This window comes from Oncorhynchus mykiss, chromosome 4, assembly GCF_013265735.2.
Source record: "Oncorhynchus mykiss isolate Arlee chromosome 4, USDA_OmykA_1.1, whole genome shotgun sequence".
Lineage (NCBI taxonomy): Eukaryota > Metazoa > Chordata > Actinopteri > Salmoniformes > Salmonidae > Oncorhynchus > Oncorhynchus mykiss.
The window spans coordinates 18,281,828-18,300,192 of NC_048568.1; the positions used below are offsets into that span (position 1 = coordinate 18,281,828).

General features: G+C 42.5%; 1 protein-coding gene and 1 long non-coding RNA gene across 2 annotated transcripts in view; one reads left to right on the forward strand and one right to left on the reverse strand.

The window, feature by feature from the left end:
* LOC110522229 (exostosin-1) overlaps positions 1-4,663 on the reverse strand; it is a 264,478-nt gene extending 259,815 nt beyond the window's left edge. The window contains exons 1-2 of the mRNA XM_021600447.2: positions 3,423-4,663; positions 1,276-2,369 (exon numbers count right to left, since the gene is read on the reverse strand). Of these exons, the coding sequence (XP_021456122.2) occupies positions 1,276-2,243 (968 nt within the window). The 5' untranslated portion in view covers positions 2,244-2,369; positions 3,423-4,663. The remainder of the gene's footprint in view (positions 1-1,275; positions 2,370-3,422) is intronic.
* On the forward strand, positions 2,984-8,645 carry LOC110522230. The gene is made up of 3 exons (XR_002473273.2): positions 2,984-3,108; positions 6,352-6,470; positions 7,454-8,645. It is a non-coding gene; the product is annotated as an uncharacterized LOC110522230 (long non-coding RNA).
* The last annotated feature ends 9,720 nt before the right edge of the window (positions 8,646-18,365 follow it).

An 18,365-nucleotide genomic window follows, 5' to 3' on the forward strand; every position in this document is an offset into this window, starting at 1 on the left:
GGGGTTGAACTCTGTGACGCATTTATTTGGGCTACAATTTCTGAGGCTGGTAACTAATGAACTTATCCTCTGCAGCAGAGGTAAGCCTGGGTCTTCCTTTCCTGTGGCGGTCCTCATGAGAGCCAGTTTCATCATAGCGCTTGATGGTTTTTGCATGTGCACTTGAAGAAACTTTCAAAGTTCTTGAAATGTTCCAGATTGACTGACCTTAATGTCTTAAAGTAATGATGGGCCCTTGTTTCTCTTTGCTTATTTGTGATGTTCTTGCCATAATATGAACTTGGTCTTTTACCAAATAGGGCTATCATCTGTATACCACCTCTATCTTGTCACAACACAACTGATTGGCTCAAACGCATTAAGGAAAGAAATGCCACAAATTAACAAGGCACACCTGTTAATTCAAATGCATTCCAGATGACTACCTCATGAAGCTGCTTGAGAGAATGCCAAGAGTGTGCAAAGCTGTCAAGGCAAAGGGTGGCTACTTTGAAGAATGTCAAATATAAAACCTATTTTGATTTGTTTAATACCTTTTTGGTTACTACATGATTCCATAAGCGTTATTTCATAGTGTTGATGTCTTCGCTACTATTCTACAATCTAGAAAATAGTTTTAAAAAATAAAGAAAAACCCTTGAACAAGTAGGTGTGTCTAAACTTTTGACTGGTACTGTACCTCCCTGTCATCCTGAACTCCTCTACCCGGCCCATAACGTTTTGCTCAACTGCTTACAAACTCCTTTCATTTGTCAGCTGTTGATGCTGAGTTGTTATGCAGCGAGGTTTTATTTGTACACAGATCTCTCAAGTGTGTTGCACGGTGCAACAGGCTGCAGGCTGCAGAGCAAAATAATATAGTTTGACTCTATAGCAGACTAGCAGTACATGGTTATTCTAAAGTTTTTTTAAACAGGCAGAGCATCACACCCAACCTGTAACAAACAAACCTGATTAAAAATATTGGTAGATAGATACTGTAAACTGTAGCAAGATATGAAAGTAAAACTGGATGCAAACATTGAGAGGAAAAACAACATGTCAGGATAATCCAACTAACATGGATGAGCAACTGTAGTTTGATAATATCCACAGTGCTAGGAATGTGTCATCCAGAAATAGGGATAAACCTCTTGATATGTTGTGTCAGACTGTCGGTCTACATCCTGTGCTGTAGAGTGAGAAACATGCCATTGTGAAATACTTGACTCACTTTCAGTGGTTAGCCCCAACAGACCCTGAACCAGCGAAAGGACATACAAGAGGGGAACTTACTTTGAGTATTCTTCATTGTCCCGGTCACATCTTGCATCCTTATGCTTTTCCCAGTCCTTCCCATGCTTGCAGGTGGTCAATAGAATGATATCTTCCCCATTGTGAATATGATATAAAGCATTTCTGGTTTCTGAACCGATACCAGTCAGATACCTCTTCCCTTTGAAAACCAGCAAATATTTCCTTGATGGAGGGACATTTTTGAGTGTCAAATATCCCTTGTCCCCTCCTTTTTGGGAATGGTCTTTTGAAAACAAAGGAATGGACACATCAAAGTGTGGCCTAAAATGATCCATATCAATGCTGGCTTTGGCCAAAATGGCCTGGCCAATATCAAAGCCCAGCTCCTCTGTGTAATATGGCCAGGTGCCAGAGTAGAGGTTGAAAATGAGGTGGTTCCTCCCGTCATTCCACGTTGGAAGGCTCTGTACTTTAGCCTTGACATTGTGAATGTACTGGCTGGACAGCTGGTCCCGGTCCAGAGTGTCAATGCCCAGCACATACAGACAGGCCTCGTTGACGTCTGTGGTGTGGAAGCGGGAATCCTCGACAGCTGTCAGGATCTTCTGGTAGCTCTCAGACACTGTCTCCCCCTTCAGCAGGGGGTAGACGTACACCTTGAACCCCCTCTGGCAGCGGCTGAAGTCGAAGCATGTGTCCATGCGGCACCTCCTGCTCTTGTAGATGTTGTTGCGGATCTCCCGCCTCTCCCTGGGAGAGGTGTGCTGGTGGTGGAGCAAAGGGCTGTCCTCCTCCTGCTCTCCGTCCTCCAAGTAGGTGTTGAGCGGGTGGGTCCACTCAGGCCAACGTTGTCTGAGCAAGCTAAAGCCGGGGCTCTGGGCGACTCTGAAGAGGTGCTGGTGGTGGTTTTGATGATGGAACTCCCCAATCTGAAGTCCCCACAGGTAGGCAACCAGAAGAAGACAGGCCCCTAGAGACACGACCAGGTACCTCTTCTTGGCCTGCATGTGGACAGTAGGGCTGAAGGTGATGGGAACCGAGGCAGGAGAAGGAGCAGGGAGGACGTGGGGGTCCACACTCAACCCACGGGGCTCACTCTTATCCACAGGTAAGCATGCTGCTGGTCTGAGTCACTGTGTGCACAAGATAGAACAGAAAGCGTGAAAATCACATTATAGCTGGATTCCATTTCAGATAATCAGAGATGAGCATTATGATGGATTGCAGAGAAAAGAGTTGCATTTGGTATCACTGACAGTGTTTGCTTGGTGTTTTACAGCACATTTGAGACAAATCAATATTCATATTGTCTGATGATTAGAATCAATGGCTCCACACTAGCTACAGATTGGTCATATTACATTATCTGGTGTAACAAAGATTTTTGGTATCCATTATTGGCCATTATTAAAGGTTTGCCTATACAAAATCTCACCACATATTTTTCAACTACCCTGGTATTTGAGATAATATATTTGTTCTCGATTCAGCCAAAAATGTCAGTGTCCAATTGCAGATGGTGCGTTTGAATTTAGAAAATGCTGTTCAAATAAATAAAATGTTTTGCCTCATGAAGTAGTCCAACAATGTGTACGCCACCATCTTGTCTAGTTCAAATCTTCTCTCATTGACTGAGACAGGTGACCATCATCGAGACATGCAGCCCTTTGGGGTGGACCCACCTGTCTCAATCAATGATATTTGAAATAGACAAGTTGGAGGTGTACACATTGTCGGATTACTTCATGGAGCAAAAAAAAAAATGTTTTAAAAATAAATAATGGAGCATTTTCTAAATTCAAAACGCACAGGACATTTTAGAAGATACATGTTTGCCCGACTCAAGAACGAATATAGTATCGCCAATAACAGGTTAGTTGAACAATCTCTGGGAATGTTTTGTATAGGCAAACCTGTAACAACCAGTTATGGATACCAAAAATGTTTCCTTATAACACATTATCTGATGTAACAATCTATAGCTAGTGCTACACCAAAGCAATATTGTTCAGACACTTCCACCCATGCGCAATTAGCCTGCGGGGACGAGATTGACGCCAAAGCAATTCGACAAAAGTCTAATAATGAATTATTTCAGGTCACTCATCATCGATTTAATTCAACTTCGAAGCAAAACCAAATGTTTGGTGAATTAAGTAATGTATCAGGGAAAACATGTGCCCTACCTTTTGTAACAAACACCTGCGATACTGTTGATTTTCGAAGCTTCCAGCGTTGATTGATGCCCTCTCACCCGGATGAACACGATGTAAACACAGCATCCTAAATGATCCGAATAGCTTTGGGGCCACTTAACTAACAAAAATCATTATTCTTGTGGATAAAGGCCAAAGAAGTTGGAGAGCCATTGGAAGCCATCCGATGCAGGGTCACTTTTTTTCCTTACCTAGAAAGTAGAATGTGATACTTTTACATCATATCCCAGAGAAATCTTGCAAAATATTGTTCTTTCATTCTCAGGGGCCTCTGAGTCGCACTTCTTGACAAACATGTCACCACTTACGATAAAGGTCACCTTCCCATACGGGAGACTCATTCCATGCTCATTCCATTTACCGCTAAAATGTATTGTTTTTATCATAAGCAATTAATCGAGTATATTTCCATAAGCAACCCCCCCCCCCGCCCCCCCCATTTGATTTACTTAGAAACCTATATTTTCTCTATTCATGCAATTTTATAGTGGTGTTTACAACGGTTTGCTGTCATCTTTGTGTGCGTCGGACTCCGGTATAAAAGTTTCCGAGCAAAACACTAGTTTCCAAAGTGCGCTCTTAACGCGTGAATCCGAACCAGTGAATCTAGACCTGTCTCTCCATACTTCTCCGGCCCGCGTAGACTGGCTATGTCAATTCCAATCGCTACGATTGTGGATCATACAATGCATTGGCACATTCTTCGTCTGATGACAGTCCATGATTATGTCTATCCAACTGAGTCAGATCCACAAAGCGCACGAATTTCTACTGAGTTTTATTTCAGGGGTTATTTTCTCAATCTCTATAAATGCACGCAAAAAGAATGAGTGACAGTTCAATAAATCCACATGATCGTAATTTTAGGGATCCCATGTATACTACATCCACTTGCTCCCGATTACATAGTAGATAAATGATACACAGTCCGTAAAGTTAACGGTGTGTGTGTCACCTGAACGACACGCGCCTCAACAGTCGGCAGTCCAGCACAGAATCTTGCAACGATCACGCGTCAAATCTACTCCAAAGTAATGTAGTGCATCAAGCTGCAATCTCTCCGTCTTTCATTCACCGGGCTGTGAACCACTACGAATACAACCACAGTTCGCAGATAGGGGCTCATTCTACATATTCCACGGGTCCTGTGGAGTTTACGAATCCTTCTGCATCCCCCTCCACTCATTCAGAGCTGAGGACCATGCGATGAACCTCCCACAACGAGAGGCTGCGCCTCCGACCGCGGTTATTGGTAGAGGATGCGCGGTGAGCAATGGAAATGGATGGTGGAAGCGTCGATCATTTCAAGAGGCGTTGGCAGCAACTATAGCTATTCGATAAGAAAGCATGCTATCAGAAGTTGGTGGTGTATGGTAGTCTACTCATGACGTGCCCAGAGCCCTTTTTGTATCAGTCGCCCATATGAACTATTTAGGTGTGTGCTCGAAATATTGCAGATGCACACCTGCACATGCGTTTTTCTATCTCAACCTTAACGAAATGTTCTATGATGTCTTCCTGTATCTATAGCCTATTTGAGTGAATCCGGAATGCACAGATTGGGAACTAGATGTTGAGTAGGTGATTCAATGGCTGATTCATAATGAAGATAATGCATAGAAATAAGTGTGATAATAATGTAATAACTCTGTAATATGGTCCAGTATGTCATCGTTGTAGTGCGCTATGACTTCAGCAACACTCCTTGCTAGATGTACTTGTAAATGTGTCACAAGCTTGACAGCTTGCAGTCTGTGCTCCAAGATTTCAAGGTTATAATGCATTTCCCAATCTTTTAAGCCAGGAGACATTCAGCAGGATTCATTGCAAGTCTATTAAATAAACCATAAGGAGATCTGGGAATGCCACATTTATAACATAGTGAAAGTTTAACGTTTTTATTTAGCATATTAGTGACACTTAAAGGATGACTAAAGAGATGCTGACCTTTGCTTGATGCCATGTTATGCTCGCTGGATATTGTTCTATAATTTTCATTGGATTTCAATATTGTTTTTTGATTTATTGGTAAGTGTACTTTAACAGTTCACCTTGTTACAGATGGCTTCATTAGATACACAACTTGTTTATACAGGAAGTTGCAAATTTTGATTCAAATAAAGATTGTTAGATTAATTGATTGATCATGATGCATTGTACTTTTGAAGAAACTATTCAAAATTGTCATTCTGAAATATAATTCTGAAATATAATTCTAACAGTTAATTTAAACTCTATCAATTAATGACAGAGGTGCTAAGAGTACGGTTCACGTATCAGCTCAAATGCAATAAATGATGCCATCTTGTGGCCTGAGATGTAGCAAAATAAATCTGTGCATAATTCAAAAAGCTTTGGATCACTGTCCTAGTGAGTATAACTGTTGGTATGCTAGATCAACAGGTGGTACATTTCAATGTGGTCTGTTTTTATTTATGTTCAAAGGTAATGTATGGCAGAATCAAATGTACATGCATTGAAACCTGTACAAGCAGACTTGAACATAAAATAACCACATCTCTTGCAAAAATAATTTGCAAGTCAGTAACTTGAAAGTTCTATTTAGTGTCTGAATGATACATTTAAAATATTCTGTGTGCTCAAGTGAAAATCACATTTTACTTTTGCATTCTGCCTTCCGTATGGGTTCATTGGGCTTATCAAGCCATGACCACAGGGGCAGGCCATGCACCACTTCTATGATGCTATGAGGGAGCATTTTGTCAACACTTACAGAAAGAAGCTGAATCATCTCAGTTCTGCTCTACTGAGAGGAATACTCACTACTGCCTTTGGGTCTAAACAACAACCACTGTTGTGAATGTTCCCCTGTAGTGTTGCATTGGAAGGCTGTTTTTGCTCACACTGTTTCCTCAACTTGTCCATTATGTGTTGCCAGCAGGATTTCCTCATTGGTCAAAGGTCTCAGCAGTGGCTGCCAGCTGACCCTTAACTACCCCATCGCCCTCCAGTGGGATGATAGCATCAGCCGTGCCTCAGAGCTCTCAGGAACTGGTGGTAAGTGACCATCAGCTGACCTGAAGATATATATTGTGTCAGGTAAACTATAGTACAGAGGTTGGCCCCTAGGGTTATACAGTATATGCTGGCCGTCTGCGGTGCATATTATACGCCCTGATGGCAGAGCAGTGGCCCAGGTACAGTAGGGATCAGCCCACATGGGAGCTCACCATCCTCAGGGCAACAGAGAGCTCAGTGGAGCATCTCAGCTCTATCAGTAACAGCTACAGGTCAGCGGAACCACAAGTGGGTTTCAAGAGAAATCAGGTGCTATCAAATAACAAATACCCACAATATTTGTGCACAATTACAGTACTTACTGTTTGTCCAAGTGAGTTGATTCCATTGCTCTAGATCACAACTGTGAATGAAAATAATAATATCCAACAAGACGGAATTTTCTGGGTTAAGAGCAATTAACTATTCACGTCAGGCATAATGTCTCCATAAGTCTTTTAATTCGGAGGAATAAATACTGTATACATCAAGAATGAAAACACAGCAACAGGGTATTGGAGTGACAAATTAAATTCTGTCCCAGCGCCATATACAGTAGTCTATGAAGTATAAGGCGGTGTGAAAGCCTGCCAGCCATCAGGTGCTGTTTAGGAGCTGATTGAAAAATATTCTGTGCATTTTTATGGAGGGTGGTTTATTACACAGGCCATACATCATTGTCATATTGGTGTCCATGTTGGTCCTGCATGTTTAGACAAGCTCTGTGTGTCAATCTGTAGAGCAGTGTCCTTTTCACCAACATGTTATGAGTTCAGCTCAGTGCTACTCATTCTTTCTGCTTTAGAATGCTCTGTAAACAATTTCTTTCATTTTTGAGATTTTACTGCATACACTACTTACCTGACTGAAAATCCTTTAGTTATTATTGTGTAATTCTTATGCAACTGTCTAGGATATTAAAACACACCATTATCAATTCACATATTTGACTCATTCTACAATATATGCATCTGTTTCCACAGCACTGTATCCTTTCTGGCAAATATAGTCCTCTATCATCTGGTGAGGAAATCATGTGATGAAGCCAGTGCCAGCTTCCTCCTGGTGCTTCCCAGCAACCCCTGGTGACAGTTGAAGGTTTCAGGTTTTAATGCTGGCCTGAGAACAAGCATTGACACCCTCTAGGTTCAGAGGTACTGTATGTGATGGACATCACCCGGAGCGCGGTTCATAAGAAAATCATTATTCTACCCCACTGTGCCTGTGTCTTCCAGCCATACTGATAAGGATGTCCTAGGGGGTGACCATTAAAACATACCTAATGAGAATGTATCTGTAAGGCAGGATTTGGATCCACTTTGGGAGTTTTTATTTTATTTTGTATCACCAAGCACAGTGCGCATTCAGTACTGCTGCCGGATGAGCGAGCCTTGTGAAGCTTCCTCTCACCTGTGACAAAGTGCCCACATTCATCCCTCCTTCACTCTATACGAATAGGGCTTTTGAACGTGTCCCCCATGAACGGTAATGCTGGGAAGGTCCTGTTTAATCAGGTTGTGGGAGGCTGTAAGCGAGGCAGATTGTCAGTGAGATTCCCATAGGTGCAGGGACACTAGCCTTTGTACCTGCGGTTGATTCTGGATTGCTAACTATATACTCCGTGGGACAGTGAGAACAATCTTCCCTGCAAACTGTCCTGCTGGCCTAAAACCTAAAACCTTGTTGCGCTGAAACAATCCGGTGAAATTGTGTTTGCCTTCAAGATAAACAGGACTGAGTCTTGTAAGAATATTGAAAGGGATTTACACACATAGTTTTAGATAGGCCTAAACTTAGAATATATATTTGAATGGATATGGAATGTGCATGCATGGCACATGGTATTGAAGTCTAGAAAAAAATACAGTGCAGCATGATCTCACAAACCCACTGCTAGAGTCTTGTTTTTTTACAGTCTTGAAAAAAATGTCAAGCAAACAATAATGGACAAATTGAGAATGATGTTGTCTTGTCTCACACAGTATTACAGTATAATACCCATATTTAATGGAGGGGCAAAAGACTGGATTGTTTTGGAAACTGTAAAGCAAGACAAAGTACTGATGTTTTAAACTGAATTACATATGGATTGAGTGGCCTTCTATCAATGCGGTTGTTCTGTTGAGATTCCTCTGGCAGTCTCCTAGGTTAACAGATTATTAAAAACAAAGTAGCGATTTTGGGTCCTGTGTGTCTGCCACAGTCTTGACAAAATAAATATCCCTCATGAAATATTGATCCACCTTCCCAACTCCTTTCCCATTAGCTGTATAAAGAATTTCTGAAACACAAAGTTATCAGAGTACACATACGATTTGAGAGAGAGCAGGCAGAATGTTGATGAGATGTTCCAAGAAAACATGTCTTTGATTCATCAAGGCCTCCTGGAGTCAGGTGAGGATGAACCACTTCAAACTCCATACAAAGAATGACTTCATCAAAACAACACTGGTTGACTCACTAATGCACTATGTTCATTTCATCTCTTGCTGGCTACTTGTTACATCTGCTCTTGCCACGCCCTCTACTGCTCATCTTGTGTCTCCTTGACCTGCCACCACTCCCCCAGTGCTCTCTCCCTCTCCCTCTCTCTGTGTGTGTGATTGTGTGGGCAGAGACAGGTGTGCTGGAGTCCGAGCAGATCCCCACCAGCTGCAACCTGTTCCATAATCAAGACCTCTACAAATACTCAGTCCTGCCACTTCCACACTGCCAGATCGTAATCTCTGCTCAGTCCACATTTCTAGCCGTTTGTTACTATCTAGATCCTGTAATCCTGTTGTGCCTGTTTTCCTTGCCTGACACAGTTTTCCCCTCCGCTACAGTTCTGCCCGCTCTGACTCTGGTCCCTGTCTCCAGTCCCACGTCTCCTCATCCTGCTACTCTGCCCTGGATTCCCCACACTACTGCTCCCTTGGATTCCCCTCCGGACCTGCTTACCCTGTCCCAACCCCTCTCGCTCCAGCCTCAGCACCTGGTTTCCTGCAACCCACCCGAGCTTCCCCTGGCCTGCATTCCATCTTCCCAGTGTTTCAATAACCACCTTGGTTACTTCATCCCAGTCTCCTCGTCGGAGTCTGCTCTTGGGTTTCCTTGTTCCACTCCATGTAACGCTACATTTTGTTAAAAATCACTTTCGACTAGATGAGTTCATGACACCAACATGATTGGACTTTTTCAATTGATAATGGTGCCTTAGGATGTAAGGTATCCCATTTTAAATGTATCTGGCATGTCATTTACACTGACTGTGACAAGTATCTGACTGGTCAAAAGTAGTATTGCTACTGCCCCTATTTTCCTCTGCATTAAGAGGTGTGATATTGTCCTCTGAAAGGGATCAACTCATACACCTGTCATGTTATTTGGTGAATTGTAAAAAATATCCACATAGTTTTGGGATTCTTGATATACTGATAGAAATAGTTTTCACTCTCAGAAAAGGATTTGACTTGCAATAATTCTATTTGAAATAATGATGTAAAATCCAAAGACGTCAACTGAATCAAACATCAAATAATGTTTTAGTAGCGCATATGTCTATCAGATGTTCCAACCTGTTGAATTTAGGTTGAACATTTTCTCAGTTATGTTTATTTGTTTCAATGACACATCCAGCCAGTGCCACACATCATAAAATGAGAAAATATCCAACAGCCATCTGTGGCCACTTCCTTAGTTTATTTTGTTTGGATACTTGATTAATGGTTTTTGAGCTTAAACATCAGTGAAATAATGTGCTGTTTTGTTTGACGGCCATCTGCTTGTACTCAAAGTTGTGATATTCCCCATAATTAAGCTCAACAACATCTAGACTAAACAGCTAAACCCACTTGATCCAGAGAGTCTTACAACAAACAGTAGGGTGGAACAGGTAGCAGAACATCCTATCAGGCAAAGGATGAATTCATACTCCAACATACCACTTGCTGAAGTGAGGACACACGGCAATAGTCTGTCCTAACTGTGGCTGGAGTGCAGATTACATGAACAGAGTGGTTTGAAGACATACAGTACATGCAGAAATGACAAGCTGGTTGTAATGCCACACTGTCATTTCTGTAGCGCTCTACTTTAATTGACCTTCATAGTTCAAACCCCAGATGGTGTCTAAAAGATGGAATCCATTAGTACACCCTGCCGGCTAATTTAGCACTTTAAAGACTGATGTTTGATAGCACTAAAAATAACACATCTCTGTCGTAACCACATGGATGCCATCAAGAATGGAAGAACAAGCAAAGCAAGTAAACTATATTATGCTGAAAGTAAGGTGAAAGTGACAAATGTCATGTGTTGCATTTGTCACTGAAAACCTTGCAAAATTGGATTCGAGGGAGTTGGGTTATATGACTGATTTATATTATTTGCACTGAATAAAACCACAAGCATAAACAATACATCCTCTATTATTTTCCAATGATAAACTATTCTGGGGCTAAAAATGCATACCTCTTCTCAGGATAGCTTTACTGCTTTATGAGGACTTGGAGAGTGTATGGATGCACTGAAGCTGTGAGGTTACTGCATTACATGGAGGATCAGGGTACTTCTCGCCTCTGTTGCGCAAAGGGGCCTGCTGCATTTCAGCCATGGTGTAAATTGATTTCTCGTGTTGCCACCACTGGTGCTATTGGGGGAGAAGAAGCGCCATGTCGAGGAACTCACAACATATTTGGGTCAATCAATAAAAAGAGCAGAACCAGCTCTGAATACAGTCCCTCGAGTGGTGTCCTTTAGCTCTCCCAAGAAAATGTCAGAATACACCAGTCGAGGAAGTATCAGCTGGTGCAGTGAAATATCAACCATCAATGCCTGATGATTCCGAAAGGTCGCTAGTTTGAATCCCTGAGCCGACAAGGTGAAGAATCCCTGATTGCTCCAGGGTCACTGTTGTAATGGCTGACCTTGGCCGTGACCCCACTCTCCGAGGGTGTCTCGTGGAGTTGGGAAATGCAAAAAACACATGCATATAATACACACTTGTACAAATATGACATAAGCACCCAGCAAATTATTATTATTCAAGGTCCAGTTACAGTTAAACTAGACATGATTTTGGCAATAACCTAAGATTTGAAAATGGATGTGATTTTAATCGATATGAAATGGACAACCACCAAATCAATCAATAAAAATATCTGTATAAACTATATAGCGAGTGTAAACGTCACGAATGCTCTTGCACTTTTCATAAGTCTATGAATTTATTCTGAGTAGTGGCAGCACTTCAGTAATTGTACTGAACACCTATTGAAGATGTTATCTTACTTTTTAAAACCAGTGTGGTGTGTTATTGAGTTCATCTTTGCACAGACACGCATTCTGTCAAAATGAAAAAGTGGCTCTGGGAAAACAAAGCGCCTTCAGACACATTTAATTGTCACTAATTTTTTTTGTTTTATGTGGTGCAGATAAATTATACGCTGCAGGTGTTCGGATAACGGAACCATAGTTATTTCTACTAACTGCCCTAGCATGATTATCTTTTACCGTTGATTTGGAGAGTAAATCATCTGCGGTCCCTCTGATAATGATGTAAAAAGTAATAGGCAATTATAGTTGTAGTAATCTCCCCAATATAATATAGAGACATAGGCCAGTCTAAAGAGTCATTCTAAATTTAAAATAACAATTCATATGACATGATCGGTGCAGATCTGGGTTTTAAAGAGCTGGTCTGGTCATCCTGGTTGTTCAGATGAAGATGCTACTGTAGGTTTGATCATCTTTAGGGAACTACCATGTTAGAACATATTCTGTACGTGAATACAAATGTCATCTCAAGGAGACATTTTCCAAATCAAATCAAACTTTGTTTTCCACGTGCCAAATACAACAAGTGTAGACTTTACTGTGAAATGCTTACTTACAAGCCCTTAAAGAACAGTGCAGTTCAAGAAGAAGAAAATATTTACCAAGTAGGCTAAAATAAAAAGTAATAATAAAAAGTAACACAATAAGACTAACAATAACGAGGCTATATACAGGGGGCACCGGTACCAAGTCAGTGTGCAGGGGTACAGGCTAGTTGAGGTAATCTGTACATGTAGGTGGAGGCGAAGTGACTATGCATAGGTAACAAACAGCGAGTTGCTGCAGTGTATAAGAGAGGGACAGGGGGGGGGGTGTCAATGTATATTGTCCGGTGGCAATTTTTATGAATTGTTCAGCAGTCTAATGGCTTGGTGGTAGAAGCTGTTGAGGAGCCTTTTGGTCCTAGACTTGGCACTCCGGTACCGCTTGCCGTGCAGTAGCAGAGAAAACAGTCTATTTCTTGGGTGACTGGAGTCTGGGTGACTGGAATTTTATGGGCTTTCCTCTGACACCACCTATTATATAGGTCCTGGATGGCAGGAAGGATTGGCCCCAGTGATGTACTGGGCCATTCATACTACCCTCTGTAGCGCCTTGCGGTCAGATACCGAGCAGTTGCATACCAGCCTGTGATGCAACCGGTCAGGATGCTCTCATGGTGCAGCTGTAGAACCTTTTGAGGATCTGGGAACCATGCCAAATCTTTTCAGTCTCCTGAGGGGGAAAAGGTTTTGTCAAGCCCTCTTCACAACTGTCTTGGTATGTTTGGACCATGATAGTTCATTGGTGATGTGGACACCAAGGAACTTGAAACTCTAGACCAGCTCCACTACAGCCCCGTCAATGTTAATGTGGGCCTGTTCGGCCCGCCTTTTCCTGTAGTCCACGATCAGCTCCTTTGTCTTGATCACATTGAGGGAGAGGTTATTGTCCTGGCACCACACTGCCAGTTCTCTGACCCCTCCCTATAGGCCGTCTCATCGTTGTCGGTGATCAGGCCTCCCACTGTTGTGTTGTCAGCAAACTTAATGGTGTTGGAGTCATGTTTGGCCATGCAGTCGTGGCTGAACAGGGAATACAGGAGGAGACTATGTACACACCCCTGAGGGCTCCCAGTGTTAAGGATCAGCGTTGCAGATGTGTTGTTGCCTACTCTTACCACCTGGGGGCGGCCCATCAGAATGTCCAGGATCCAGTTGCAGAGGGAGGTGTTTAGTCCCAGAGTCCTTAGCTTAGTGATGAGCTTCGTGGGCACCATGGTGTTGAACGCTGAGCTGTAGTCGATGAACAGCATTCTCACATATAGGTGTTCCTTTTGTCCAGGTGAGAAAGGGCGGTGTGGAGTGCGATTGAAATTGCATCATCTGTGGATCTGTTGGGGCGGTATGCGAATTGGAGTGGGTCTAGGGTGTCCGGGACAATGCTGTTGATGTGAGCCATGGCCAACCTTTCAAAGCACTTCATGGCTTCCGACGTGAGTGCAACGGGGCGGTAATCATTTAGGCAGGTTACCTTCGCTTCCTTGGGCACAGGGACTATGGTGGTGTGCTTGAAACATGTAGGTATTACAGACTCAGTCAGGGAGATATTGAAAATGTCAAGACACTTGACAGTTGGTCCGCACATGCTTTGAGTACACGTCCTGGTAATCCGTCTGGCCCAGCAGCTTTGTGAATGTTGACCTGTTTAAAGGTTTTGTTCACATCGGCTACGGAGAGCATTATCACAGTCAGCCAGAACAGCTGGTGCTCTCATGCATGCTTCAGTGTTGCTTGCCTCGAAGCGAGCATAAAAGGCATTTTGCTCGTATGGTAGGCTCGCATCACTGGGAAGCTCGCGTCTGGGTTTCCCTTTGTAGTCCGTAATAGTTTTCAAGCCCTGCCACATCCAACGAGCGTCAGAAACAGTGTAGTAGGATTCAATCTTAATCCTGTATTTACGGTTTGCTTGTTTCATGGCTCGTCTGAGGGCATAGCGTGATTTCTTATAAGCATCCGAATTTGTCTCCCGCTCCTTGAAAGCGGCAGCTCTAGCCTTTAGCTCAATGCGGATGTTGCCTGTAATCCATGGCTTCTGGTTGGGATATGTACGTACAGTCACTGTGGGGACGATGTCATTGATGCACTAATTGATGAAGTCGATGACTGAGGTGGGTTATTCCTCAATGCCATTGGATGAATCCCGGAACATATTCCAGTCTGTGCTAGAAAAAGTCCTGTAGTGTAGCATCCGCGTCATCTGACCACTTCCGTATTGAGCGAGTCACTGGTACTTCCAGCTTTAGTTTTTGCTTGTAAGCAGGAATCAGGAGGATAGACTTGTGGTCAGATTTACCAAATGGAGGGTGGGGGAGAGCTTTGTACACACCTCTGTATGTGGAGTAAAGGTGGTCTAGGATTTTTTTTCCCTGTTTGCATACAGTGCCTTGCGAAAGTATTCGGCCCCCTTGAACTTTGCGACCTTTTGCCACATTTCAGGCTTCAAACATAAAGATATAAAACTGTATTTTTTTGTGAAGAATCAACAACAAGTGGTACACAATCATGAAGTGGAACGACATTTATTGGATATTTCAAACTTTTTTAACAAATCAAAAACTGAAAAATTGGGCGTGCAAAATTATTCAGCCCCCTTAAGTTAATACTTTGTAGCGCCACCTTTTGCTGCGATTACAGCTGTAAGTCGCTTGGGGTATGTCTCTATCAGTTTTGCACATCGAGAGACTGACATTTTTTCCCATTCCTCCTTGCAAAACAGCTCGAGCTCAGTGAGGTTGGATGGAGAGCATTTGTGAACAGCAGTTTTCAGTACTTTCCACAGATTCTCGATTGGATTCAGGTCTGGACTTTGACTTGGCCATTCTAACACCTGGATATGTTTATTTTGGAACCATTCCATTGTAGATTTTGCTTTATGTTTTGTATCATTGTCTTGTTGGAAGACAAATCTCCGTCCCAGTCTCAGGTCTTTTGCAGACTCCATCAGGTTTTCTTCCAGAATGGTCCCGTATTTGGCTCCATCCATCTTCCCATCAATTTTAACCATCTTCCCTGTCCCTGCTGAAGAAAAGCAGGCCCAAACCATGATGCTGCCACCACCATGTTTGACAGTGGGGATAGTGTGTTGCTTTTACGCCAAACATAACGTTTTGCATTGTTGCCAAAAAGTTCAATTTTGGTTTCATCTGACCAGAGCACCTTCTTCCACATGTTTGGTGTGTCTCCCAGGTGGCTTGTGGCAAACTTTAACCGACACTTTTTATGGATATCTTTAAGAAATGGCCTTCTTGCCACTCTTCCATAAAGGCCAGATTTGTGCAATATACGACTGATTGTTGTGCTATGGACAGAGTCTCCCACCTCAGCTGTAGATCTCTGCAGTTCATCCAGAGTGATCATGGGCCTCTTGGCTGCATCTCTGACCAGTCTTCTCCTTGTATGAGCTGAAAGTTTAGAGGGACGGCCAGGTCTTGGTAGATTTGCAGTGGTCTGATACTCCTTCCATTTCAATATTATCGCTTGCACAGTGCTCCTTGGGATGTTTAGAGCTTGGGAAATCTTTTTGTATCCAAATCCGGCTTTAAACTTCTTCACAACAGTATCTCGGACCTGCCTGGTGTGTTCCTTGTTCTTCATGATGCTCTCTGCGCTTTTAACGGACCTCTGAGACTATCACAGTGCAGGTGCATTTATACGGAGACTTGATTACACACAGGTGGATTGTATTTATCATCATTAGTCATTTAGGTCAACATTGGATCATTCAGAGATCCTCACTGAACTTCTGGAGAGAGTTTGCTGCACTGAAAGTAAAGGGGCTGAATAATTTTGCACGCCCAATTTTTCAGTTTTTGATTTGTTAAAACAGTTTTAAATATCCAATAAATGTCGTTCCACTTCATGATTGTGTCCCACTTGTTGTTGATTCTTCACAAAAAAATACAGTTTTATATCTTTATGTTTGAAGCCTGAAATGAGGCAAAAGGTTGCAAAGTTCAATGGGGCCGAATACTTTCGCAAGGCACTGTATGTGACATACTGGTAAAAAAATTGTAAAACTGATTTAATTTTGCCTGCATTAAAGACTCGGCCACTAGGAGCGCCGCCTCTGGGTGAACATTTTCTTCTTTGCTTATGGCCTTATAGAGTTGGTTGAGAGCGGTCTTAGTGCCAGCTTCTCTTTGTGGTGGTAAATAGATGGCAACGAATAATACAGATGAGAACTCTCTTGGTAGATAGTGTGGTCGACATCTTATCATAAGGTCCTCTACCTCAGGCGAGCAATACCTCAAGACTTCTTTAATATTAGACATTGCGCACCAGTTGTTATTGACAAAAAATACTCACACCCCCACCCCTCTTCTTACCAGAGGTAACGTCTCTGTTCTGCCGGTGCAAGGAAAATCCCGTCAGCTCTATAATGTCCGTTTCTTCGTTAAGCCACGTCTCGGTGAAAAATAAAATGTTACAGTTTTTAATGTCCCGTTGGTATGATAATCTTAATAGTAGGTCATCAATTTTATTTTGTAACAATTGAACATTAGCAAGGATAATGGAAGGTATTGGGAGTTTACTCGCTCTCCTCCGGCTTTTCAGAAGGATCGCCGATCTTCGTCCCCTTTTCCGGCATATTTTCTTCATGCAAAAGGCATGGATTTGGGCCTGTTCCAGTGAAAGCAGGATATCCTTCTCATCGGACTCGTTAAATTTCTTCCAGTCTGTGGTGAGTAATCACTTTTCTGATGTCCAGAAGTTATTTTCGGCCATAAGAGACGGTAGCAGCAACATTATGTACACAATAAGTTAAATAATAAGTTACACAAAACGCAAAAAAAAATAATTCCATGTGTGGAATGAAGATATACTGTAGATATTTAGTTTCAATGCTGGTTGTCAATTTGAATTATGAAAACCATGCAGCCTACCATGCAGCTCTTTGCACACTACAAGTATGTATGGTTGGCCAGGAGCATTGGAAGATGAAATCTGAAGCCAGACCATCTGGCCCCTCCAGACAAGGCCACAGCATGCGTCTCTCTCCATCCCAGTGAAAAGCACCAGGGCCAGCAAAGAAGCCAGCGGTACCCCTGGCCAACACCCGTGATCTAGACACCCCTCTCTCACACTCACTGGGAGAGCCTGTACATGGCCACAGCTCTGTGGGGCCCACTCCCAGACCAGCTACAAACACCTGGTTAAACTGCATGTACTCTCAGCAGGGAGCCTCAGACAGGATTTCCTGAAATTGAGATATAATGGAGGCTTGTGACCACTCAGAAAAACATATTTAGACATTTTCTTTATACATATTGTAGGACTGTATTTATTACGGATGAACCAATAGCCGTTTCTCCCCTGCAAACATCTGACAGCGCTCTGACAAAATAGTGGAAGGACAAACTTGAACTTAACATAAATATAATTGTTATATTTACTCTATGAGGCTAATAGTGGCTGCATATACCAAACATTGTCATCTGGATGCTGTTGAATGAAGACATTTTGAGAGGAAAATAAGGGTGAAGCAGTGAACCAAAGATAGAGCTAACTATTCATTCTTCATGTTTTAAAAGCCAGGGAAAATCTTACATTCTGAGAATGGATCATATTTTTCATAACAAAGGCATTTTGTTTTACAGCGAGAGCTGCTGATGCTAGCATAGCCCCTCATATCATAACTGGAGGATGGAAAGTGCTTTGTGTTGGGGTGGACTCCCAATGTTTTGTGCTGTGACACTTTATATTTATGCAGAGGACTGTCGGGACATCAACAAGGTAGTTAGAGTCAGGCTGTTTTTACCTGTGGAGATGTCTTCTTACAATTGAATCCTGACTTGAATGTGCTGCACTATAGTAAATGTTGGTTGAAACCCAGTTTCAAATGGTTCAATCACTTCTCTGTGTGTGGTCACTGCTTGATATGGACACTTATCAGTGGAAATGCTCTCATACTCTTGCCTGGCTACCCAGACTCCTTGCTCCGGCCTAACTCTACACCATGCCCACGGACGTTAGTTTCTTCTCCGCAATGAGTCTGGATCTAAATTACTCCCTGATGATTTCTAGAGCGCAAACACAT